The following is a 26058-nucleotide window of genomic DNA, read 5'->3' on the forward strand; positions in this document are numbered from 1 at the left end:
TTCCTTTTGCAAGCAAAACAAAGGAAAAATGTGAAAACGGAAATTAAAAGTTTTTAATTAAAAAGAAAAAGTACGGAGCCCTCACATACAGGGAAGGATAAGGAGTAGATGAGTGGAGCCCAGGGGCTCAGAGGACGCTGTCAGCATCTCTCCCATCCTTCACCTGCTCACCTCCGTGTGGGGTCTTCTTCTCCCGGCCTCTCCCAGGCGGCTGCATTTGCTGGAGGAAATGGCTGAGGAGGCACTTGCAGAAGGCCTGCAAGCTACTACATGCCAAGAGATGAGGTTTTAGATCATGTTTTAGATTCAGGACATCTATAGATTTTATAAATGAGAGCTAGCAAATCTGCCAAGTGAAAGTTAAATGACATCATTGAGGAGGTTAATTTAAGAATATGGAAAATTCAGTTTCAGGAATAGGCCAAGCATTTTAATCTTAAGAACTTTCCCTTGAGAATGCATTCATATTAGTGGACACAATGGAAACAATAATTTTATAGGAAATATGTTTATTATTAATCATCTTAATTCAAAAATACTCAGTCTTTCTTAGGGCTGTTCCATCGTATTCTGTCTTTTGAAGATATTAAATAATCAAAACTGCGAGCAATTTTATTTAACAGCACAGACACTTTTCTAAGATAAGAAGAAAAGAAATTCCTAACAATGAGACAGGGTCTCCAGAACTTGCTATTAAAACAAAGAAAGCATTTCCAGTGACAAGATGTCACAGGTTAAAGCCCAAGAGAACAATCTACCAGGGCACATGCTGGAAAAGGGATCAAGACGTTTAGGATCCACCCTCACTCGGAGTTTGCTGTGAAAGGGGCTTAGGGACTTTCACTTCTGCCTGGAATGCATCCTTTGGGCCTGGGACTCACGTTATCTGACTTCCCCAAAGCCGACAGCTTTTCAACTTCTTGTCCACATAACCATGACCAGAGGTCTTGAGAAGACGAAGCAGGAAGCATTTAGCTTTGACTTTTGAGCAGATGTAACACCAGTTCTTCATCCTCTGCCAAAGACAGGCCCGTATCCAACGGCTCTAAGACTTCCCACTTGGCCTTCTTTCTGTTACGACTTGTGAGTCCCGTGTTCTCCACTTCACTGTTGTTCCTTTTCCTCATCCCCTGCTTCTTCTTGGTATCACTGGTGAGAACAAATCCAACGATTTACTTTGTAAGTTCATAATTAAATTCACTGTTATGAAATCAAACACTTAAAACGTGACAAAATTACCAGTAACAGATAGCTGGTAAAGTGATACTATTACTCAAGAGGGAAAGACACTGTAACAACGTCAGGATATCTGTGTCATAAGTTAAGTACCATCCCAGCAGTGGGCGGGAGGGAGGGCCCATCAGGCACCAGGCACCCGCAGGGGGTTTCCATATACTGTCTCATCCAATCCTTACAATAACTCTAGAAAACTAGATGTATCATCCACAATTTGAGGACGCTGAGAGGTCTACAATCTGGCTCCAATCTGTGCTTGTGCTGCCTCATCCATCTCCCTCTATTAAAGTTGGGCCATCCTTTAGGAGCAGTCTGTGGGCTAAGAGATACCAGGATACCAGGTGCTAATTCTAGTATCTGTTGCATCAAGTTGTGATATACAGACCATGACCAAAACAGAGCCTGAAATGTTAAATTACAAATTAAGATAGCAAATAAATTTTCCCCATTTAAAATCTGCATCTAAGGCCCACACAAAGTCTTAAGGAAGCATAAACACTACTGCTGTATTCTGCACACACCTGAGGCATAGACTATAAAAATAAAGCTAATTTCTGAAGATAGAGTCAATCACATGATACATTAAAAATTAAGAAAGCAAAACATCCTCAAAGGATTTTAAGATACCATCATCATGTTCCAAGATGACCCAATTACTAGATACAAAATTAACAAAATAAAAACCCAGCAATGGCAGTAGGAACCATTTATTCAAGGGTCTGGCTCTGTACTACATTTTTTACATAGATTAAATTTATTTTCATGAAAACCCTTGGTGTGGAGTCCTTAGACTCATTCCACAATGAGCTTAGAGAGGTTAAATGATTGGACCCACATTATACCCGTGGGATTCACACCCAGATCTGAATGACTCTAAATTCAGCCCAAAGCAATTTGAATTGGTCAACATCTTTAGTCAGCACCTGGAGAACAGTAATAGAAAGGATTAGCTGTGGAAAGAACATTGGTTTTGACATGAACACAGTCAGACTTTGGCGAATCAACAAACATTTCTAAGCCTCAGTTTTCTTATCTGAAAGATGGGGATTATATAGTTTACTTAGCAGAAGTGCTATAGGAATTAAATACAATAATATAACTGTAAGAACATATTAGTGATCAACACATGAAAGCTGAAAATTACCCATGACACACCTGTCCTGAGCTAAGAAGCTTTACCTTTCCCCATACTTGTATGGGTCCTGGGACTATAAACTAACCCCTTTCAAATAAATTCTTACATTGCTATTATATACTATAGAGGGGAAAAACACACCACAGAAATTACATTATCGTCCAAGCATATGATGTATTCCAAAAGAGAACAAACTGCTCAAGTTTCAATGGAGCCTATTACTCCATAAGATAGCCTGGATATCAAAGTGAATGTGCCTAGTAAGCATATCCAGTTATGACCAGCTTAAAGCAAAACTAATTTCCCCATTTACCTCCCAGAAATGCCCAATGCTGACTCAGCAGCCGTAGTCTCACCACTGGAGGAAAGAGAAAACAGACAACACTGAGGTTACCCACAAATAACTGCATTTAAAATAGCACCTGGAAAGGTGAAAATGAAAGTGTCCCCTGTGGTGGGGATTCAGTTAGCAGAGTAATTCTTAGCAGAAAGGGGCCTTCATAAAAAGTTCTGTGCTGATTCTACTGGGCCATGATTTATTTCTTATGATACTCCTGGTTTCAACATTTTAATTTTTTCGGGTACTTGTAGTTAACCTAGTTACCCAGGACAAGAATGTAGCCTGTTATATGAGAAACAGAAAAAGGAGGGACGCCTGGAGTTAACACGCGAGGGTCAGCCTTCCTCCTGGCCCCTCTTCTGGGCACTCCTCATGCGTGGCTCTTACTCATGAGGTCAGAGACACTTCTTGTGTGTTCCCACCTGTGCCCCTCTGTGAGCAGGGCACTTCCTCCCTCCCTCTGGGTACTCCCTGATTCAAGACTCATCTTCAATTCCTCATCTTCTATGAAAGGTACCCAAGCTCCCTATTAAAAGTGATTTCTTTCCTCTGAATTCCTACAGCTCTAATTATTTATTAGCCATTTTGCACCTAGACTTGCTACTTCCTAATACTAAAGTGACTTTTTCCCCACTGGAAAGCATCTTAATTCTCAATCAGAATATAAACTCCTGGGTGAGAATGTATATTACTACAACCGCCTTTCAAAAGTCATTCACGTATGTATGTCCAGCAATTTCTCTTCTGGGAATTTATCCCTAGGAAATAATTAAGGATATGTATAAAGATTTAGTTACTGGATATTCAAGGCAAAGCTATTTGTAATTTCAGAAGTTGGAAACCCAAACATCTAATCATAAGGGACTGATCTGTTAAATATGTTATAAAATTTCAAATGAAATATGATGCAGCTATTAAAAACAATGTTGCAGGAGTTTCTTTATCGACACTGAAAACAGTAATAAAACCAATATAGAAAGAGTCTTTGTTTAAATAAGGTAGCATGTATATTTGCATAGAAAATGATTTGGGAGATTTCTTATGTTATTTCTGCTGGTATGTGCATCTTTTGTTTTTGTTTTTCTGTATTAAGCTTGTATTGCTCTTTGCAATAAAAAAAAAAAAAGAAACTTAAATTTGAAGGAAAAAGTAGTTCTGGGCAGCTAGGTATATGTCAATTATTCTCCATAATTTCACAAAGCTCAGAAGCATAGAGAGTAAGTGTTCCACTTAAGTGTCAACCTGGGTCCCGGGACCCATGCAGGTATGGGGAAAGGTAAGGCTTCTTAGCTCAGGACAGATGTGTCATGGGTAATTTTCAGTATCACAAAACTCCTGCAACTATGTGCCACAGACTAAATTCTAGTATTTCTTTTCTTTTGGCTAGAATTATATGAACTGAGCTTTGTACATACTTGACACTTCAGAAGCTTGAGTGGAATGAAAATTATCTCTTTATTAATAAAACAAATGTGAAAGATAAGTCTTTCAAAACATAGGAACCATTAGTGTTGAAAGCAGACATTCTCGGTGATGATGAAAAGGTTAGAAGTCAGTTTTCTAGATTTGATAACGGTGTTCCACAAACCACATGAAGCAATTTGTAGAAGTTTTGGCTAGTTTTACATTGGCTTCTAAAGAAGTTGTTCAATACCTACTATCCACCAAGAAAAAGTTAAAAAGCAGTCTTCTTAAATGTTGGCCACTAACTCCCTGACATGCTGAAAGGAGGATTCTTTGTAAAAATCACCCTGGCTCTTGTAATTCTTCATAACCATTTCAGTGACTGCGTATAGTATTATTTATTACTAGAGGCCTGGTGCACGAATTCATGCATGGGTGGGGTCCCTCAGCCTGGCCGGCGATCGGGGCTGATAGGGACCAGCTGGCTGTGGGGAGGGACCACGGGAGGTTGGCTATGGGAGCACACTGACCACCAGGGGCAGCTCCTGTGTTGAGCATCTGCCCCCTAGTGGTCAGTGCGTCGTCATAGCGACCAGTCAACCAGTTGTTTGGTCGACCAGTCGTAATGGTCGCTTAGGCTTTTATATATATAGATAATTTTTAAGGACTCTCATGATCTGGCTTAGGCCTGCCTCTATAACCTATTATGTTCTTTTGGACTACTTGTTATTACCTAAGCATGCTCTAGTCAGGGGTCCTCAAACTACGGCCCGCGGGCCACATGCAAATACAAATATTGTATTTGTTCCCATTTTGTTTTTTTACTTCAAAATAAGATATGTGCAGTGTGCATAGGAATTTGTTCATAGTTTTTTTTAAACTATAATCCGGCCCTCCAACGGTCTGAGGGACAGTGAACTGGCCCCCTGTTTAAAAAGTTTGAGGACCCCTGCTCTAGGTTCTCACCTTTTGTCTCCATTTGGATTCCCTCTTTCTATTTTATAACTATCTAAATCCTCCTTATCCTTCAAAACCCAGTTCAAATGTCACCTCATCCTCAATGACTCCATCCTACATGATTGCACCACTTTATGCACTGTCTGTGGTCTCCCATGGCACTCACTCTGAGTGATATTACAGAATAGACCTCTTCCCTGTGCCTACTAAATTCTTAGCTTTTTGAAGCCTGGGGCTGTTTGTTACCTTCATCTATAAAGATAACCTGAATAAAAGTCATTCAATAAATGTCCACACATGTGAATGGTAGAAATCATGTCCTGTTGGAGTTGTTCTAAGCCGTGAGAACTACTGCCACTGCAATGAAGGAGGCTATGTTTCAACAGACATTTCTAATGCAATTTCCGTGGAGGAGCACATTGCCATGGTAGCACCCCAGAGCACTCAGTTCAGTGTGTGAGGGTGCAGGCTCCTCTCTCCTCACCAATCCTGCTGTTAATAGTACAAATTCCTGGTGTTCTAAACTTTAGCTTTGCATATATTTTTCAAAATTAAATAAATGTGGGGGAAGGACACATATGTAATACCCTTTGTAATACTTATTATAATATTTTTTTTAAAAAAAGAATAAAAAAAAAAAGAGGAAAAAAAAATTAAATAAATGGTCATATTATGGCTATATTCAGTCCTCACTTTTTCAAACAAATGACTTCTACTGAGTTAACACCAAGCCAGGGGACAGTCAAAATGATACCATTACTGCAGCTTTCCTAAGAGACGTAATGGAAAATCATCTAAATTTTAAGTACCTAAATGTTGACTACTACCTCCTTGGTTGTACCTTCTTATCTTCCTCTTCCTCTGTCCATTGCTTAAATGTCCATATTTCTAGGCTGCATCCTTGCTTCTCTACTATTCTCATTTTACATATTCATTCTGAGTATTCTCATGCAGTTCAGTATTTCAAGCAGTTCCCATAATGCCAATGACTTTAAAAACAGGCATCTTTAGCCTAGAGCCTTTTCCTCATCACCAGGTCAGCGTATTCAACCAGTTCCTAGGTTTATGTAATTTGCAAAATCTGAGCAACAATAGTCTTTGGTGCTTTTATTAAAATTAAGTCTATTGCCCTGGCCAATGTGGCTATGTTGGTTGGAGCGTTGTCCCATGCACGGGAAGGTCACGGGTTTAATTCCCGGTCAGGGTACAACCCAGACTGCGGGTTCAGTCCCTGGTTGGGGTGCATGTGGAAGGCAGCCAACAAATGGATGTTTCTCACACTGATGTTTCTCTCTCTCCCCCGCCACCACTTCCTCCCTCTAAAATTAATTAAAATAATTAAGTCTATTATTATTAGTCTTATCTCTGACAAGAAACCATAGCTTTGAGAGGTTGCAAATGTTAACAAAATATTGGTAATAGGAAAGGCTGGGGTGGGAAGGGAGAGAGGCAAAAATTTCATTCAATTTTTATTGTAAAAACTAAAATTGCTAAAAAGTCTATCAATAAAAAGATATACATAGTTCAAGAGTTGATATACCATCAACAAATTATAACTAAAATTATTAAGCATAAAATACATTAGTGTTTTCTCCTCTTATCCCCAAAGAATGATATGTCACTTTAGTTCAGAACCTGTATATATTTCCAGCATTCACCTGGAGTACTCAGACCATCTCAGCTCCACTCCCTGTCGGGATGGCATATGCCTTTCTAATGAGTTGCGCCCCCCCCCCCCCTCCCCGTGGACTAGAATAGCAGCTGTTTCTTACCCTCATCACCTTCCATGAAGCCAACTAGCATCACCATTGGATAGACACATGGTTGAAGGATGATGGGATGAAAAGAAGCTGAGAAATCACCTCTGGCACGAATATACATACTTGTACAGTCATGATTATGCTGTTAGGGTAAATACTTAAATTTTAATAAATGTCAAAGGAATTAATGGTTAGTATGTTAGCATGTATCATTGCTTCTTTACCTAAAAAGAAGGCTTTCAATAATTCTTCAGGTGTCACCCCAAAGAGGCTTTTACTAAACACCTCATATAAAGTGAGTTCTCCCAACCCCTCTCATTATCCTGCACTTACCATTTTCATGGCCCTTATCACCATCTCTTTTCTACTTTTTGTTTACTTCTTTATGGTCTCCCTCACCAGAGTGTAAGCTTTAAGAGGGCTAGGAGCTAGTCTCTCTTCTTTATTACTCTACTAGAGGCCCAGTGCATGAAATTTGATGTCCCTCAGCCTGGCCTGCACCCTCTCCAATTCAGGACCCCTCAGGGGATGTCTGACTGCCTTTCGCAATCCAGGACTGCTGGCTCCTAACCGCTCACCTGCCTGCCTGCCTGATCACCCCTAACCCCTCAGCCTGCCTGCCTGCCTAATTGCCCCTAACCACCTCTGCCTGCCTGCCTGATCTCCCCTAACTGCTCCCCTACTGGCCTGATTGCCCCTAACTGCTCCCCTGCTGGCCTGATCACCCCTAACCGCCTCTGCCTCGCCCCGCACCCAGGACCCAGGATTTCCTCCTCTGGCCAGCCGCAGGCACCTGGGACCCGGGCTTCCCTTCTTCTGGCTGGCCACAGGAACCTAGGACCCAGGCCGGCTTTGCCCAGGCTGGCCGCAGCTGCAGGGGACCATGGGCAGGCAGCTTTGCCTGGGCCGCAGCCGCCTGGGACTGCAGGGCGGGCAGCTTGTCCCTCTCCCAGGCCGCAGCCTGGCTGGTCCCCAATCCTCTCTCCCCAGTGTTGAGTGTCTAAGCCTTTATGGCGTGACGGTGTGAGGGCATGACGACAATTTGCATACTGGTTCTTTATTATATAGGATGCCAGGAACACAGTACAGCTTTCCATTTACTGAATGCCTCAATAATTTCAATTTGGTGATATAGACTCTACCCATATGTTGGATGTAATATATTATATTACATTATTTTTTACTGTATCATTCATCATTTCAACCTAATCTGGAAGATATTTTTGCAGACTATTTTGAATAGAGGGCCTGCCATGTTACATGCAGCTCAACAAATGATTCTGATGAGGAAGAAAATGGAAAGTAGATTTCTGAGAGGACATTAAATTATATTTTTGTAAATGTATATACTTATTTAAAAACTTCTAACACTATTTTACTTTTAGTATTTAAATTGATCAGTGTAGATTAGTGACCCTATTAGCATCATACTCTGCATTCTTTATACCTTATTAGATCTTCATGATAACCTTGCAACATAAAAATTATCTTCATTTGACTGGTGATTAAAACTGGGGGTTAAGAGGTTAAATAACTTGTCATTAACCAGTTAACTGCCACATGTCCAAAATGGAAACCATACCCACATGCAATGATATTTTGAATTTACTTGTGTCTACAGATGCTTATGGCATACAAAGGGTTAAGTAACTTGTAAAAGAAAATAAGATTCTTTTCTTAGAAAACATTCAGGTCTTAAGTTTCTTAAGCTTCAGGTCTGTTTATCTGACTCCAAAAGCCACAGTTTTCCCACAGGGTCAAGTAGCCTGTCTTTGTTCTAACACAGACTTAATTTTCCAAATTCCTACATCTCCCCATATTGCAAAGTTTATGATAACATACCATAATTTATTTCCAAATTACATGCAGTGGTGAATGTGGGCAAGGCATTCAGTCTGTTGGTTCATAGAAGCTCATGCAATGCCTATCTTACACTATAGCAACTATTTTTGTAACACAGATGCTCCTGAGATCATTCTGCCAGGAACAGATATGGTTTACATTCCTATGTACTGATACAGAAAGGCAAAGGAGGTAGACTGATTCACTGATTCCATAATTTTCTAGATAGGGGAAACTACTACGTCTTATTCCCCTTGATTTTTTAAAATTCTCTCTCCTTAGGAAGCCTTAGCCAAGGCTTACAGACATGGAAAGGGAGGAGACAAATGATACACTGCACCTAGAAGAACGTCATTCGTACCTGCTATGAATAGGAATGGGCTTATTGATAAAGAGCATACTTTAAATAAACAATGTGTAAATTAACGCCAATAAAAAGAGGCCAGAGCATCTGTAACACATTCCCTGGGCTACAATGCTGCACTGAGGACCACTCCTTCAAGCCTTGAGAATGTTCCAAGCGCTATCTAAATGATTGTGGTCAAGGCACCATAGAAGAAAAAGATCTGCTGGGAAAACCTATCGACTTCTTCCCTGGTATATGCAGAGCTTTACAGGAACACAGTGCAGTAGAGTGAGCACCAAATTTCCAAGGACACCAGGGCAAGCAGTTTCAATAATGAAGTTATAAAAAGGCAACCGAAATCACTGGAGACTGTAAGCCTGACACTGGAAAGGAGGCTGTGCAGCCAGGTGTCATGATGCCTCCTGTTACAGCTCCCAACCTCTGCAGCGGCTGTATTTAGTGGGGTGTGTTTGTGTGTTACTGCAGAAAAATGGGAGAGTAACATCACTTTACAAGCCTATTCAGAAATCTAGGCCCTGGCCGGGTAGCTCAATTGGTTAGAGCATTGTCCTGATACACCAAGGTTGCAAGTCTGATCCTGGGTCAGGGCACATATAAGAATCAACCAATGAATGCATCAATAAGTGGAACAACAAATGAATCTCTCTCTCTCTCTCTCTCTCTCTCTCTCTCTCTCTCTCTCTCTCTCTCTCTCTCTAACATTTTAAAAATCTAACAAAAGCCAGGACAAGGAAGCTGCTAAGAAAGCACAGTACCTTTACTGTAGTGTCTTGCCTGCACAGCTTTTCAAACTCTTGCTTTTCTCTCTCTTTATGAACACAAAGAAAATAAATCAGGGAAATTGTGGAATGTTCTAGCTGCACACTAGTGGAGGACAGAGGTGGAGAACAGTGGATATTCAGCCACACAGAAACCTTTGGGTGTCCTTTTCCAACATGCTGCCAAATTGTGTGTGGAAAGCTACCAAGAGCACAGTACCTGAATGTCTAGTTTGTGTCTTTTTTTTATAAAACTCCCCCTCTTACATTCATATCAATAAGTGTAGCTTAGACATTTTCCTAAAGAACTTTAAGCTAATAATAAATGATCTTGAGACCACTAAAAAATTCTCAGAAATCTTTATACATGTCTTTTAAGTATTGGCACTGTGGTATTCCAATATGTTATGCCAGAGACTTTTCCCCTCATCATAAATTTTAATTTCCAAGGCTGTGGCAACAGTCCTAATGAAGATTAATTACTGCAGTACATTCCATAAAATCTACCCAGCTTCATTCTGATGGTGAAGGCATACAGAAATGGAACTGAAAATGTATCATGTCCTTTAACATCTTTTCTAACACTCGGTACTTAAAAACAATTTAGTCAAAGAAAAGATTTATTGGCTCAGAGTTCATTACAAACGTAACCGCAAGAGCAGAAGATGTCCTCTTAGATCAGAATTCTAATAATCAGAAAACGCTGGGGGTGGTGAGGATATAGAAGGCAGAGGACTGCAATCAGACTACTGATCCATGGACGTTTCCTTCTAAAACGTAATACATGTGTTACAAATGCCCGCGTCATTTGGGATTGGCACAATGTTTTGGTCCCCAATCTATCTGGTTCACAAACACACTTGAGAACTGGATAAAAATTCATGACCCTTTTCATAGATAAGTGAAGGGGAGTGTCTATGCTGCCTGTACACCCACACCATCATTTTGGGAACAATTTCAAGATGTTTGAGATGTCCCTAAAGCTCATCCACAGACTCCAGGCTAAGAATCCCTGCTCTGCAGCAATACAGAAAATATACATAATTATTTCTCTTCTCCCAGATTTATAAAAACAAAACTCGTAAACACCAACAAGTTGGGTTGCATTACATATTTTTCTTGTTACTAATCTGTGTGTAAACCATTTTGTGCTCCCCAGGAGCACATTGGCTTTTCTCCTCAACTATTTTCACTGATTAGTTTTCAATATTCAAGATCATCACCTACCCTAGGATGTCCCGTGTCCCAGCTATCTGAAAAAATTAAGTTTAGCACTATAGCCTTACTCTTTATTAGTCCTTCCAATGATTTCATCAAGAGAGAAATTACCCAATTTTCAACAAAAGTTATCCTTTAAAAAATTACTTATAATGGCAGAAACAAAATCAAACAACAGAACCAAAAACCTAAGCCTGGGTACAACCTAAAATCCTAAAGGGGAGTGGACAGGGAAATGATATGGTCATTGGTCTGAATGCAGCCACATGAAGGGAAGGGAAAGGCAAAGGACGGTCCCCAGAGAGTGTCTTCCTCGAAGGTCTTTCAGTGAAAACAAAGCTGCCTGCAACAGAATCAGGGCAGCAGCCAGGAGAAGCCCGCAGTGGTTCATCACCCTTGCCGGATGGCTCATCCTGGCCTCACACATCCAAGCCATTCGTCCATCTTAGCGATCCTAGCACTTGTGAAACATAACAAACTCATAACTGTCACTGAGTGACAGTCATTCAATGGGTCCCTAAATGACAGAGGAATAGAGAGTGCAGAGCAATAACTGAAGATGCCAAGTAAGATCAAGCTGCGAGCTTTCAAAACCCCAATTTCACAAAATACAACTTCCCCTTCCCAGCCCTCACCCTGGGAAATAACACCTTCCTTCTTCGACGGGTAGCAACCTTTCCCCTAAAAGCACCAAGCATATAATACTCCACCCCAACAATCTTCCTTAGAAGTTTCTCCATTCATGCTACATGTCACACACGATATTCTTGTTTTATTTTTAGGGCATTAGCATAAGGGAGAAAGACCAAAGGAATACAATTTAAAGAAAGTCAAGTAAATTAATTCCTCCTTTTATCTACAATTCATATTAAGTTCTGATAAAAGCTCTATGAAATTTGATAATTTGTGGAACTCTGTATTTTACCAATGAAGAGAATGATCGAGATTTTCTCTTGGAACCTGCCAGGCATATTGGAATCAGGGATAAATCTCCTAAAGTTAAAAAGAGTAAAAGGAAAGAATGGCAGGCACACAATAAAGTCAATATAGCATTAAGCTGAGCCGACTTCTTTCAACGCATCCAAGCCATTCGTCCATCTTAGTGATCTGCCCTCCTCAACTAAATTCACCAACCAACAGGATTCAAGTCAGGGGAAACTATAGTCAGTAAGTATTTTTCTTTTAACAGTACCTACACTCTAAAAAGAAAAATTCTTTTAAAAATCACCCCCTATATTTGGCACCAATAATTCCACTAAAATTTATATAAAATATTGAATGTAACATACCAGCTCCCAAAATAGTTAAGAAGGAAATGAAAATGCTTTCTAGGAATTTCCTTCCCCAGAAATTCATTTTTGACTCATACTCATTTCTTTTCCAGGAGAAAAGCCTTCCATGTATTACAAAGTTGCTATAAAATCTTGGGCCAAAATTTACATTAACATTAGGTGAAACCACAGAGATTAAAGTGGTTCATCTCCTTTATGTAAGAGATACCTGTCAAAGATAGGCAAGTTCACCCCAAAACAGAAAAGTATATGGAACAGATTTTAAAAACAAAGCCAAACAAAAACCCCAGAATGAAAAAACAGACAAAAATCCTTGACCAGTCTTCTGGCTCAGAGCTGTGTCAGACAGACCAGGCAAAAAGAACAGCTAAATGTATTAAGATGTGAAACATTTACTCTGAACAGGAAAAGGTATCAACCCATACAGAATTTATCATGGCTAAATGATGCCAATAGTATCAGTACAAATTATAGATGCAATTGATGGGTCTTATGCCACCTACTAAACACCCCACAATGTAACAGTTCTTTATAAAGCAACCTGGTTGCCTTAGCCAAAGACCATGGTCTGTGAAGAAAAGATTGATGTAAGTCAGTAAGCGTCTAACCATAACCTTTTTCTTTTTCCTTTTTTTGTTAGAAAAAGGTTAAGATTATAAATATTAAAAACTTAATTTGACTGGATAATGAATATCTGGAACATCCAGCTGCTTCTTTTTCATCAAGTTCAATACTTTGCAAATTTTCAATCATTAGCAATTCACATGAAGATGGCCATAAACCAAGCATGATGAATGCTCCTAGATATACAAAAATCAATCTCATATTCCATGCTCAGAACCAAACCTCTCAGCTTGCAAGGCACAGCTAAAAGGAACAATTTTATTAAAAAAAAAGAGTTTAACTGAAATATGGTTAGACACTCTTGCCTCAAATTCTAGAAGGGTAAGTCCTAAACTTGCTTCAGGCTTAGTTTTGATGTCACCTCTCTTTAGAAAGCTCTTCTGGATTCCCATCAAGCCCAGGTTAGGTCCACACTTGCCTGATCTCCAAGTCCATTCCCTACCTCCCACCCTCCCCACTGCCCCCCTCAGGGCACAAATCACAGCATGGACCCATCACATTGTTTTGTAATTCCGTGCTTAGCTACCTGTCACCTCCACTGACCTAAAAACTATGAAAGCAGGAAAGGTATTTTTCTAGCTTAGTGTTTTGTGTTTGTTTTTTTAAATGTTTTTTTAAATCTTTTATTGATTTCAGAGAAAGAGGAAGGGAGAGAGAGAGACAGAAACATGAATGAGAGAGAAACATCAATAGGCTGCCGTCTGCCCACCCCCTACTGGGGATCGAGCCCACAACTCTGGCAGATGCCCTGACTGGGAATCAAACAAGTGACCTTTTGGTGCATGCGAGGGACAATGCTCAACCAATTGAGCCAAACTGACCGGGCCCTTGCTTAATGTTTTATCCTCTGTACCTGCACTCACTATGCCTGGCACATGACAGTTATTAAAATTATTTTTTAGTTGAAAGAATGGATGGAGAAAATATTACAACAAGCTAGGGACTAACAAATCAAATGGGTATTTTTAACTCTTAAGTAGAATGTGATTTAAATAACGTTGAAGGTTCTTACTCCAGTTCTTGGCAACACATGTAGAAAGTTGTCTAAATATTTTTATTGTGAAAGCAGTATAACTACACTGTATGGAGTATTTGGAAGACAGAGAAATGAAAAATCATTTATGAGCAAAAAGACCATTGCAATATTTGAGGTCATTTTTCCTCAAAAGGTATAAAAGTCTACATCAAAACTCACTGGAGATAAGAATATATAATTCTGTGTAGTTCCTAGCAGACTAGTGAATTCTGTGATGTCATAAAGTCAACTGCAACAAATAGCTAGGTTTCCGACCAAACTTTTCTGTCTCCATTTTAATAACAATAACAACAAATCCTAACATCCTGCACTAGTTCTACCTATGTCATTCCCTGGTTCCGAGGGAGGAGCCAAAGTGAAAGCCACAGAGCAAAGCCCATCCTGGACCAATCTGTAACAAGGATGAAGACAGGAAAAGAAACAAGAGAGCATCAAAACTCTATACTTGTTTTGCAAAACAGCACACACCAAAGCTTAGAGCCTCCGACTGGGTTGGGCATCTGCTGTGGACGAGCCAGCTGACACCCCTCTGCATCCTATTTCACAGTTTTATATCTGATAATAAATAGAGCTATTAATGATGACATTCTTAAAATTCCTTAAAAGGAACTCAAGGTGACATTATTTCATTGTCCCTGGGACCATATTGACAGCAAGAATCTTTCTTAGTCATGCTAACTTATAGGACCTGAATCTTGCACGTCAGAATCCCTTTGGAATCTCAGTGGCAGAGATGACAATTCTGATCACTGTACAGAGGGTGGAGGATGGTTTAAATCGACTGTGGCTGTGCACTGAGTTGAGGAAGAAAGAGGTATAAAAATCCTATCAGACCTCCCTGAGGAGAAATTATTGACTCCAGATTCAGCCATTCTCCATTAAGGCTCTCTTTTGCCTATTTCCTACTAAGTGTCTTTCCATGTAGAGAGACAAAGGTGTTACCCATACTGAATATTTATGAATGTTACAAAAGTGAAGGGGAAAAAAATACACAAAGAAAACTTCCCAAGAAACTAGCTATGCTATTACCTTGTTAATAGCCATTTTCCATTTGGTGTATTTAGTCCCTTAAGAGTACATTCATTTCTGAAAATGCAAAGTTAATACCCAGAGAATAACCTCCAGGGGTGGGGGTGGGGGGTGAAAGAAGATGACCAAGAGGCTAGAACACTCGCTGTTCCTAAAACTACCAAGTGGAGGTTAGAAACAATGCAGCAAATACAACCTGTGAGCACGCCTGGAGGACCCTCTACTCCAACACCATAAAATCACAGCATCTAGTCATGCATGGAAGGCAAAGAAAAGAGATGGAGCCAAACTGCAGCAACCCAGGAAACTGTACTGGTGCTACTGTTATAATTAGCAGTACTGGCAGCAATTACCACTGTCAAAATTCTAGTGTGTATGGATCTACTTGTGAATGTGCTTTCTTAACCAAAACAATTTTGGATTTAGTTTATATATGTCATTATTCATTGCCATTGAGGTGATTTTAAGAGAAGAGGCAAAAGGAGAAAAACGGAAATTAGACTACAAATACAAATTTCACATATAACTTACCCTAAAATCCTGCCTTCTAGCCCAGGAATGGCAAACAGGTTTGATCTTGTGTTCCAATCCCAACTGATTAATAGAGGCTGCACTGAGAAGGATTGCTTGGGCCAAGTGGAAAGTAATGGATGAAGGATGGGGAAATTAAACACCAGAAATAGGTACCTGCCATTCTGGGTCTAGTTCAGTGGTTCTCAACTGTGGGTGTTTGCTCCCCAAGGGGTATCTGCAATGTCTGAAGATATTTCTGGTTGTCCTGACGGGGGAGGTGATAGTGGTAGAGGCCAGGGATGATGCTAAACAGCCGACAATCATTCCCAAGCACTCTACCCCCCCAGCCCCCACCCGCATCCCAAAGAATTATCTAGGCCAGAATATCAGTAATGTTAATGCTGGGGAACCATGTTCTAGTCCAGCCGTGGGCAAACTACGGCCCGCAGGCCGGATCCAGCCCGTTTGAAATGAATAAAACTAAAAAAAAAAAAAAAAAATACCCTTTTATGTAATGATGTTTACTTTGAATTTATATTAGTTCACACAAACACTCCATCCATGCTTTTGTTCCGGCCCTCCGGTCCAGTTTAAGAACCCATTGTGGCCCTTGAGTCAAAAAGTTTGCCCACCCCTGTTCTAGTCTAATCTATCTTATCCATGGGTCAGGTTTTCAGCCAAATGAAAACCAATTTGTCTTCAGGAAGTTTTCTGGAGCTACCTCTCCTAATGCTAGAGCAATTCCATATGACTTGACTGGAGTATTACAACTAGGGAATCTGTTTGATCTGGGCAGTTCACACTGTCCCTCACTTGTATTGTGATCACAGACAAATTACTGTTTTATTTGAATAGAATAAGAAGGAATTTGACTAGACAATCACTGTTAGTAGGCAAAAGACAAACCGCTAAAGAAGCCCTTTAAATGGCTAAAGGAATAATGCCCTTGCTGATATTCTCTTCTACAAAAGAATTTTTCTTCAGCTTAAGGTAAGTTTACCAATTCCTTTCAATTTCCACGAATGCAGAGTTACTACTAGCTGTGCCTGAATTAAAACTATTTTAATTTTCATGTAATGCTTAAATATTTTGTCTAAACTCTTACCTTCTTAAAAAAGGTTTTTTCATGTTTATTTGTTTATTTTATTTAGAGAGAGGGAGGGAGGGAGGGAGAGGGAAGGAGGAATGGGAGAGCAGAGGGGGGAGACAATCAGTTGCCTCTCGCAAATGCCCCAGCCAGGGACGGAACCTCCAACCTGGGGACCTGGGTATATGCCCTGACTGGGAATTGAACCTATCACCTTTTGGTGTATGGGATGATGCTCCAAACAACCAAGCCACACCAGGCAGGGCTGAACACTTATCTTTAAGTCAGAATGCTTTGGCATCTCAAGGTACTTCTATCTCCATGTACATCACCATTATAACATCTGAACTTGGCTTCCTCCAATTCTCCACCCATCTATTCTGTCATCTCCTGTATCATTTAAGCTATTAGGACCAACTGCATAGCTGTTTATTACTATGTATCTTTTTTACTCTATAAATATTTTTTTATCAATCAATCAATTCAAATATTTCAGGGTCTTCTTTGTGCCTATGACATTAATGTTAGGAATAGGAGTAGAGGCTGGAGGAGCTGGAGGTGTTGGTACAAAAAGACTGAGTTTCTAGCTACAAAGCATTTACAGGCTAATTAAGAGGCTAACGCACATAAAGCTATTAAACAACCAATCACATTAACTAGGTGGTAGCAAGGAAATGTCAATCTGAGAGTAAGATATGCCAGAGAATGAAATGAAATGTCTGCTATACACAGATTAAGGATGACCCAGAAACTATCATATAAAATATTAGGAAAATTCCTTATGAATCAGATACAGAAGGGATACTTAAAAGGCTGGTTCTCTGTGTTAGAGTGTTAGACAGATGTGCAAAGTATGGCTGCATGACAAACTGGAAGGACCGATGGATGTTCCCTCCAGAGAGTAAACATACACAGACACATTTGGAAGTTAATGATATAAAGCCATATGTGTAAGTTAGATTACATCTATCAGAATGGAGATCCCTTAAACCAGTGGTCGGCAAACTGCAGCTCGCAAGCCACATGCGGCTCTTTGGCCCCTTGAGTGTGGCTCTTCCACAAAATACCATGTGCGGAGGCGCATGTACAGTGCGATTGAAACTTCGTGGCCCATGCGCAGAAGTTAGTATTTTGTGGAAGAGCCACACTCAAGGGGCCAAAGAGCCGCAGTTTGCCGACCACTGCCTTAAACCATTCTCACAGAGAGACATTTATGTAAGCATAAAGGAGCAGCAAACTTAACCACAGTGTAGTTCAGGTTTCGACAGGTGCACTAAGGAACTTTCTGAAGCAAAGTATGTATGTTTACTCTTAAAAGTTAATTTCTAAAGATTAGGAATATGCTCTGGAACTAAATTATTTAAGCCCATGTCATACACTTATACATTTTTTTAAATACTAATCAAATTATTTTCATCTATGGTGCCTTCTATGATAGTAAAGCTAATTCTCACTCCCTTGTCAGCAAATACACTAGAACGCTATTATAGCCACTATCTAAGTGTCCAATAGCAAATGTCTTAAGCTTCTAGCATTACTTGGTAAGACTGCATTTTGGACAACATTTTCACTATTACCGAATAATTTAAATGAGCACAAGATTAAAATGAAGAGTAACTGAAGTTATTTCCGTACAGCATTTTCTTCTCGGGAGATAATCTTTTTAAGACCGTTTCTTAATGTTGTTCTTACTTAAAACCAGATTATAGCTCTCTGTAGCCTATTTCTCCAACTCTACCTGGGCTAGCATGTAGGGGTCGCATCAAGCTTTCTCTTCCCTTCAGTCACATTAACTTCATCTGTCATTAGAACCTACCTTCTGCCTAAATAGACACATTGGTTTAGAATGCCCATGAGTTCCATGTCCTCAACTTTTAAATCAATAGACTCTCAATGTAATCTAATACATAGTATTCTGAAAACAAATGCTGAACAAGCCACACTATTATTCAACTCATCACATTTCATCTATTTTGGACAGGTAGCAAATAAGTCCACATTACAAATGAACAGGAAAAAAAAGAATAGAGGAAGAAAAAGAAAATACAACTTTTATAACACCCTTACATTTGTTGACAGGGATTAAAGAAACAGTAAGAGAGCCCTTAAAATGACGAGAAGAGCATGAGACATTTGTTTCTACATCTTTTGAATTAAACGGAAAAGACTCATATACTTAAGGCCACCAATGGTAGAAACATACCTAATATTATTTTCCATTTCTTCACTATCTGATTCTTCAGAGCTTCTGTACTTATCTGGATCTGGAAGTGTGCTTGGATCAAATCCATCATCGTCATCATCACTCCAATCCAGAAAGGCTTCTTCTTCATCTTTGGCCTAAGAAAAAACACAAGGGAAATTATGGTGTAAGAATCAGCTAATAAATACTCAGGTCTTATTTCTAGACACAAATAAATACTCCTCTAAATAAGATCCTTAAATTAGAAGCCTTCTATTCTGGTGAAAGCCTCTATATGATTTTCAGAACCATAATCATTGGCAAAAAGAAAGAAAATGAGTCATTTCAAAAATAAAATATGGTTATGAAAGTAAATCATTATTAAGTCTCTCAAATGTAATATGGGGGAAAACAGTCAGTTCTGTTACTTCCATATAATACACCTATCAAAGAATCCTATATAATAAAAGAGTAATATGTAAATTAACCATCACTCCTCGACAAAGATGGCGGAGTCCATAGTGGCCAGGGCAAGACGCTGGCAGTGTTGCCCCGGCAACGTGAGCCCAGCTTCCGCGCCCTGGCCACGTGGTAAGAGGGGAAGAGCTTCTGGCCAGAGGCACAGGTACAGGACGCTGGGCTTGCCTCACCCCCGGCGACACGAGCCCAGCATCTGCGCTCTGGCCGCGCGGCAGGAGGCGAGAGGCCTCGGGCTGGAGCGAGGGTCACTGAGCTCATGGTGACCTGAGCCCTGTGTCCCTGCCCCAGCTGCACAGTGAGAGGGGAGGGGCCTCGGGCCGGAGCAAGGGACGCTGGGCTCACGGCAATGCAAGCCCAGTGTCCCTGCCCTGGCCGAGAGGCGGGAGGGGTAGGGCCGCGGGCCACAAGAGGAAGCCGAGAGCATGGGGAGCACAAGGAATGCTGGGAATCATAGTTCTGGTGGCGGACAAGTTGCGAGATCTCCTAGACCAGCAGTTCCCAATCTGTGGGTCGCGACCCCTTTGGGGGTCGAACGACCCTTTCACAGGGGTGGCCTAAGACCATCGGAAGACACATATATAATTACATATTGTTTTTGTGATTCATCACTATGCTTTAATTATGTTCAATTTGTAACAATGAAAATACATCCTGCATATCAGATATTTACATTACGATTCATAACAGTAGCAAAATTACAGTTATGAGGTAGCAACGAAAATAATTTTATGGTTGGGGGTCACCACAACATGAGAAACTGTATTAAAGGGTCGCAGCATTAGGAAGGTTGAGAACCACTGTCCTAGACACTCCAGTGAAGTGAGCCTGGAGCAAGTTACTGTTGCGGGTGGGGGATTGAGGGTAAGCAAAGATGACCGACATAAGTCAGAGTGTCGAGGAAAAATTAAAAGGAAGATATCCTGCAACTTCTAGGAAATCTCCACCAATGGAGCAAAGGAAAAAAAGGAGCTCTATTATTCTGTGAGCACCAAACCAGAATTGGCTGGGGTCTCTCACAATTCACTCATATGATTGCAAAGACAGACAGAAACTTCACTCTTTCAGGTACCCAGGCAGATACAATGCACGACATGCACGTTTTCATGGAAGAGGACTTAACAGCACCGTTTGCTATACACCCTTTGGTAAGTCACCTTTTTGGTGGCCATCTGTGTTAGTCAATTGCCATAATCAAGAGTAAAAATTAAAACTTTTCTATCTCTATGACAAGCAGGTCCTTACAACTTGGAGCAAGGCAACTATCTATAATAATCTATAATAAAAGTGTAATATGAGGGGCAATGAGGCAGGCAGAGAGAGGCAGTTAGGGGCGATCAGGCAGGCGAGCAGTTAGGGGCAATCAGGCAGAGGCAGTTAGGGGTGATCAGGCAGGCAGGTGAGCAGTTGGGGCATTCAGTCAGGCAGAGTGGTTAGGGGTGATCAGGCAGGCAGGCAGATGCAGTAAGGGGTGATTAGGTAGGCAGGCAGAGTGGTTAGGGGCAATCAAACAGGCTGGCAGGCAAGTGGTTAGGATCCAGTGGTCCTGGATTGTTAGAGGGTGCAAGCAGGGCTGAAGGACCACCCCCCCCCCCCCACTCCGTGCATGAATTTCGTGCACCAGGCCTCTAGTCCTATATAATAAAAGGGTAATATGCAAATCGACTGAACAGCAGAATGACTGGTCTTCATGAAGTGCACTGACAACCAGGGGGCAGACACTCAATACAGGAGCTGCACCTTGGTGGTCAGTACGCTCCCACAGAAGTCCTGAGCTGGGCTCACGGCTGGCGAGTGCAGCGGCGGTGGCGGAAGCCTCTCCCGCCTCTGTGGCAGTTCTAAGGATGTCTGACTGACAGCTTAGGCCCACTCCCCTAAGCCAGCAGTCAGACATCCCCCGAGGGCTCCCGGACTGCAAGAGGGCACAGGCTGGGCTGAGGGACCCTCCAACCCCCACCAAATGCACAAATGCACCGGGCCTCTAGTAAAGTATAAAATAAAGTTGTCAGTGCTCCTGTCCACACCTGTGTAAATGTTAAAACTACCCAAATTATTAGGTGAAAATATAAAAGGCCAGGAGTGAGAGTACAGAGACCCTTTTTGCCTGATGATTTTGATAATTTTATAACCACAATAATCTAAGTTTTAAAATAATCAGATGAGTACAAACTCATTAACAGTACGGGTTCTTCTAAATTCAAGTGTAAGTATAAAGTCAATGAGAACAATGGGAAAAGGAAAGAAATAGCAAGAGATAAGAAAAGCACTAACATGGATGAACTTGGGAACTATCCAGTTTTGTATAAGTAAGTAGGTAGGTGGGCCATTTTGCTTTTGTTTTATGGTAGTTTATTTTTGTCAAAGAATAAAGGATACAATGTCAAAATAAACTTACTACACATCCTATTTAATAAATAGCTAATATGCAAATGGTCATCATGCCGTCTTACCCTCACGCCAGGCCAGGGGACCTGAGGCTGCACTCCCCACCTGGCAGGGCTTGACGGGGGACCTGAGGCTGTGCCCCCGCCCTGTGGGGCTTGACGGGGGTGGGGCCGACTGGGTGCGATTTCGAGGCACGCACAGGAGGGCGGGACTTGACTCTGGGTCCCGCGGCGCGCCCCAGACTCTGACAGGAAAGAGATTTTCATATACATTTTACTAATTTTCTTTCATCTCTGACACTTCTATTATAGAGAAAGGGCAAATAGCAATATTAAAATATTTCCTCTAATTCATTCCCTTTTAATGTGCACGAATTTTGTGTACTGGGCCACTAGTTTATGTAATAAACATCTCTTATAACAAATTTATTTCTGGCATACTGGTTTTGTTATCTAGTAGATAAGAAATACAAATAAGCATTTCTACATGCATTTAAAAGATTATAATTTCTCTCAGCTACCATTTTTATAATTCTTCACACCACATGAGACAAACTTCAGTGATTCTTTATTTTCAAATATTCTTTCCCAGAAACTAAAAAACTCAGACTAGCACAGCAATGGAGCAGGCAGGCCACTACAGAAGCAATGGAGCATGCAGGCCTCTAACACTTTGAACAGCTCTCCTTTGGTAAGTCTACACATAACAAAAGAAAGAAGATGTAAAGAAAATAAGGATTAGTCACCAGTGCTTAAGTTCATTATTGCTATTTGGTGAAGCTTCCTGCTAAAAATAAAGGGTCTGGAGACAAATATCGGAGGGGACAAGGTTGCCACCAGGAGCAGTAAGCAGCACACCTAACAGCAGACTACATGGTCTACTTGGAAATAATCAAGAATGCCAACAAAAACTGAATGTCATCATATACTCATGAACCCTAATCTCCTGGGCTACTAGATACTTCTAATTTTCCAGCCTGATTCTCTCAGAGGAATGTGCTGTCTGAAGGTAGAGACCGAGAACGATTCTCAGATGTTTGGTCTCAGGTAACCTTTATACTTAAAAAGTACAAACTCACTAGAGTAGGTAAGAGGAAACCATTAAAGAGTAAATTTGCACCTCAGAGATGCTGGCAGCAATGGGAAGGGCGGTTAAAGGAAACAAGATTTGAAGGTAGTATTACTAAAAACACAATAATCCAGGTGAGCAGGGAATTCAATAAAGACTTTGGCAGTGGAGATAGAGGTTGGGGGCATGCATGAAAGATGTTAAGGAAGGAGAACCAACTAGACTGTGGACCAATATTATGGGTACATAATATATTCCAAAGAATCAATATGCACAGAAGCATAACTGTGCATGTTAAATATGGTCTAAGAAAGCAGTTTAGTAAATACTGTGAAGATGCCTTAGGAAAAATGCCTTTATTCAGCTATTACAAGTGCCGGACACACTACTAGGTTCTGGAGGTGCAGCCATGAATAAGACACAGTCCTGCCCTGATGATAAACTGTTCTGAGATAGTTACCCACACAAACACTAACATGAAATCCATGTTTTGCTAATTCTGATGAGCAGCCAAATGAGAGTGAACTGACTCCACTGGCCCTGCTCAATGCCCAGCATCTGCTAGAATGGTCTTCCACTTGTGGACCCCTAACATGTAGCTGATATGAACCCTCCCCTCCAGTTTGCCTCTTTCTCTCGGGTACTTGGCATTGCTGGGTTGGAAGGGACAACCACTTCTCTCCAACTAATCATTCTCCCATCTCTCTCCACCCTCCCAGCTTAAAACAAAACAAGAACCAAGAACCCCTGCTTTCACATTCACACTCCTCTTGAAGCCCTGAGGAGGTTGGGAGGAAGTAGATCACACACACAAAGAAATCAGGGTCACCTCTATGAACTGGTTGTTCCTGAAACATAGTTTCTGAACTTCTGAGGAAAACACTTCACCTAAAATAGGAATGATTTTTCCTAAAATAGTTATTTGGAAGATTCAATTACAAGTAGGGCAGATGAAAATATCTGGAAAAGAAATGTAACCTAGGTAGTTTTTACTTTGTTTTCAGTTCTGATGACGGAAGAAACAGATGATAGGTAGCATTCATTCTCCTATAACAAATTTACAAAGTGCTCTGACACACATTATCTTACTTGATCTTCAAACCCTATAAAGTAGGAAGAAAAAAGGATTCTTGCCCATCTTCAAAATTGAGAAACTGAGTTAGATGACTACATAACTTAACCAAGGTCTTGCAAACCTGGGCATACGCCAGGTCTTCTCCTATATCACCCTGAATCTCAACTTTGATCATTAAAGCTTTGAATTTGCTGCTTATACTATTCTCCATATCAAGCATATTTTATAAATTTCATGAGACACATCCTGGTGCTTTCTATGTCAACTTGTATGTGCCCATTTCACTCCCAGTTCTCCCAAGCCTCTGTTCTCTCATGTGAATATTGCACCAGCTTCCTAACGAGTCTCCCTGTACCCCCTCGCTCCCCGATCCCATCACTCCAATTCTCTGCTGTAATTAGAATGTTAGTTTTGTAGTTTTTTCAATAAGTTTCTATTCTAATTGTGTCTATCACCTGCTTCCAACCTTTTAAGCCACACTCTCTTTCAGGGGCTGGAACAAGTCAAGCCCCTTGACACCCAGGAGTCTCCACACCTGCTGTTTCTCTACTTCCTCCTCTACTTCCCCTGGCCTGGTCTGTAGTGTTTTCTTGACACCAAACACATTGTGTCTTTGACATCAATTCTCCAGCACCAAATGAGTCTCCAACAATTCAATTCTGACACCAAGCAGAGTTAACCCAGACCCCATGGGTAAAAGGACTCAGATCCACAAGAATTCCCACACTTCAGATGCCACCTGTAAATAGGGTCTCCAAGCCACCTTCACTTCTGCCTGGCTGACTACACATTCAGGGGCTCTCACACTCCCTCCTCAGGTTTGGTAATTCTCTAGAATGACTCAGAACTCGGGAAAATGCTATAGTTCTGATTACCAGTTTAATTATTAAAGGGTACAACTCACAAACAGCCAACACAAGAGATGCATAGGGCAAGGTAGGGAGTGAGGACGGGTGCAATGCTTCCATGGCCTCTCCAGATGAGCCACCTTCCAAGACCATCAAGGCATTCACCAACATGGAAATTGTTGGAATCTTATTGTTCAAGAGTTCTTTTCATGAAGTAATTTGAATTAAAAAGCAGAATGTCAACTTTGACACCTCGAAACTTCATGAGGAAAATTTTCAAAATTCATGGTAAGCTCTTTCTGATCCTGAAAATCAATGTAAAGACTGAAGACAATTTTAGAGAAAAGTTAGGTATTCAAAATATTTTTCTCACTAATATAGAACTTCATAACAACTTTCTAAAAAAGAATTGAGAACAGGATACTTCATAGTTTTCAAATTTAAAAGTTCTGACTGCTATAGCTAGTTAACCATCATCAGTAGTTAGAGATGGACTGATTTTTGAGATTTACCTAACCTATAAACCCCAGGTACAAAGTTACTTAGAGGAGAAATTACTGAAATTTTATTTCTGAATTATAAACCCAATGGTATTATTAAATGTGCCTGTTGAAAGTGAGCATCTATCTTCTAAGGCAAATATGCAGAACAGTAAACACAGGAGCAGCTGATAGTGCTGAGAAATCACTGCTCCTTCTAATAATATTGTAATACTAATTGAAATACCTTAAAATATTTTTAAAATATAGAAATGTATTCCATAATGGTGATGTTGGACCTAATGCTGATTTGTATACTTGGTGTATAAATCAGAGTATATTTTGTGCACTTGTAATGGCTGAATTGTACTGGCTGAATTGCCACTGAAAACCCTCACTTTGATCAAGGGCCCTGGACTCTTCAATTGTGGGGATTCTGCTCAGAAACATCTGTGTCCTTTCTAACATCCAGCATTTATGAAAACAGGCAAAGCAAATGAGAGGAAGGCAACACATTTCAGCTCTACACCCAACCATAAAGGCATCTGAGAAGACAAAAGGGATGCACAATGTTGGGGAATGCTAAAAGCAATATCCAGGAGAAAAAATAGAATTTACGCAAAGGACACCTCGTTACAGAATTTCCCTCTTAAATCTAGTAGAATTTAACCGAATTTCACTCAGTTGACTTCTTTATTTTTTTGTAAGCATTCCAAAACAATAGGAATATTTGATTGAAGGACTGTGAAGAGGCACTATAAATACATAAGAAGTAAGCATAGTTAAGTATGGCAGACAAAGGGCTGGCACATGAATATTCAAAGCCTCAAAGAGCAAGTCCCAAATCTGGAAGATCTTCAGAATCAAGTATCCAACAACCGCTGACTGCACACTCACTGAGCACTGCTGTTAAAGAAGGTGCAGTATGCAACAGCACGCAGAAGAG

At 40.7% G+C, this 26058-nt stretch overlaps 1 protein-coding gene across 1 annotated transcript in view; it reads right to left on the reverse strand.

Moving 5' to 3' along the window:
* Positions 1–492: 492 nt before the first annotated feature.
* DDX10 (DEAD-box helicase 10) overlaps positions 493–26058 on the reverse strand; it is a 243907-nt gene continuing 218341 nt past the window's right edge. The window contains exons 17-18 of the mRNA XM_070425965.1: positions 18802–18938; positions 493–1149 (exon numbers count right to left, since the gene is read on the reverse strand). Of these exons, the coding sequence (XP_070282066.1) occupies positions 972–1149; positions 18802–18938 (315 nt within the window). The 3' untranslated portion in view covers positions 493–971. The remainder of the gene's footprint in view (positions 1150–18801; positions 18939–26058) is intronic.

Source organism: Myotis yumanensis, unplaced genomic scaffold, assembly GCF_028538775.1.
Source record: "Myotis yumanensis isolate MYYU_CA2020_CCGP unplaced genomic scaffold, mMyoYum1.0.hap1 SCAF_10, whole genome shotgun sequence".
Taxonomy (NCBI): Eukaryota; Metazoa; Chordata; class Mammalia; order Chiroptera; family Vespertilionidae; genus Myotis; species Myotis yumanensis.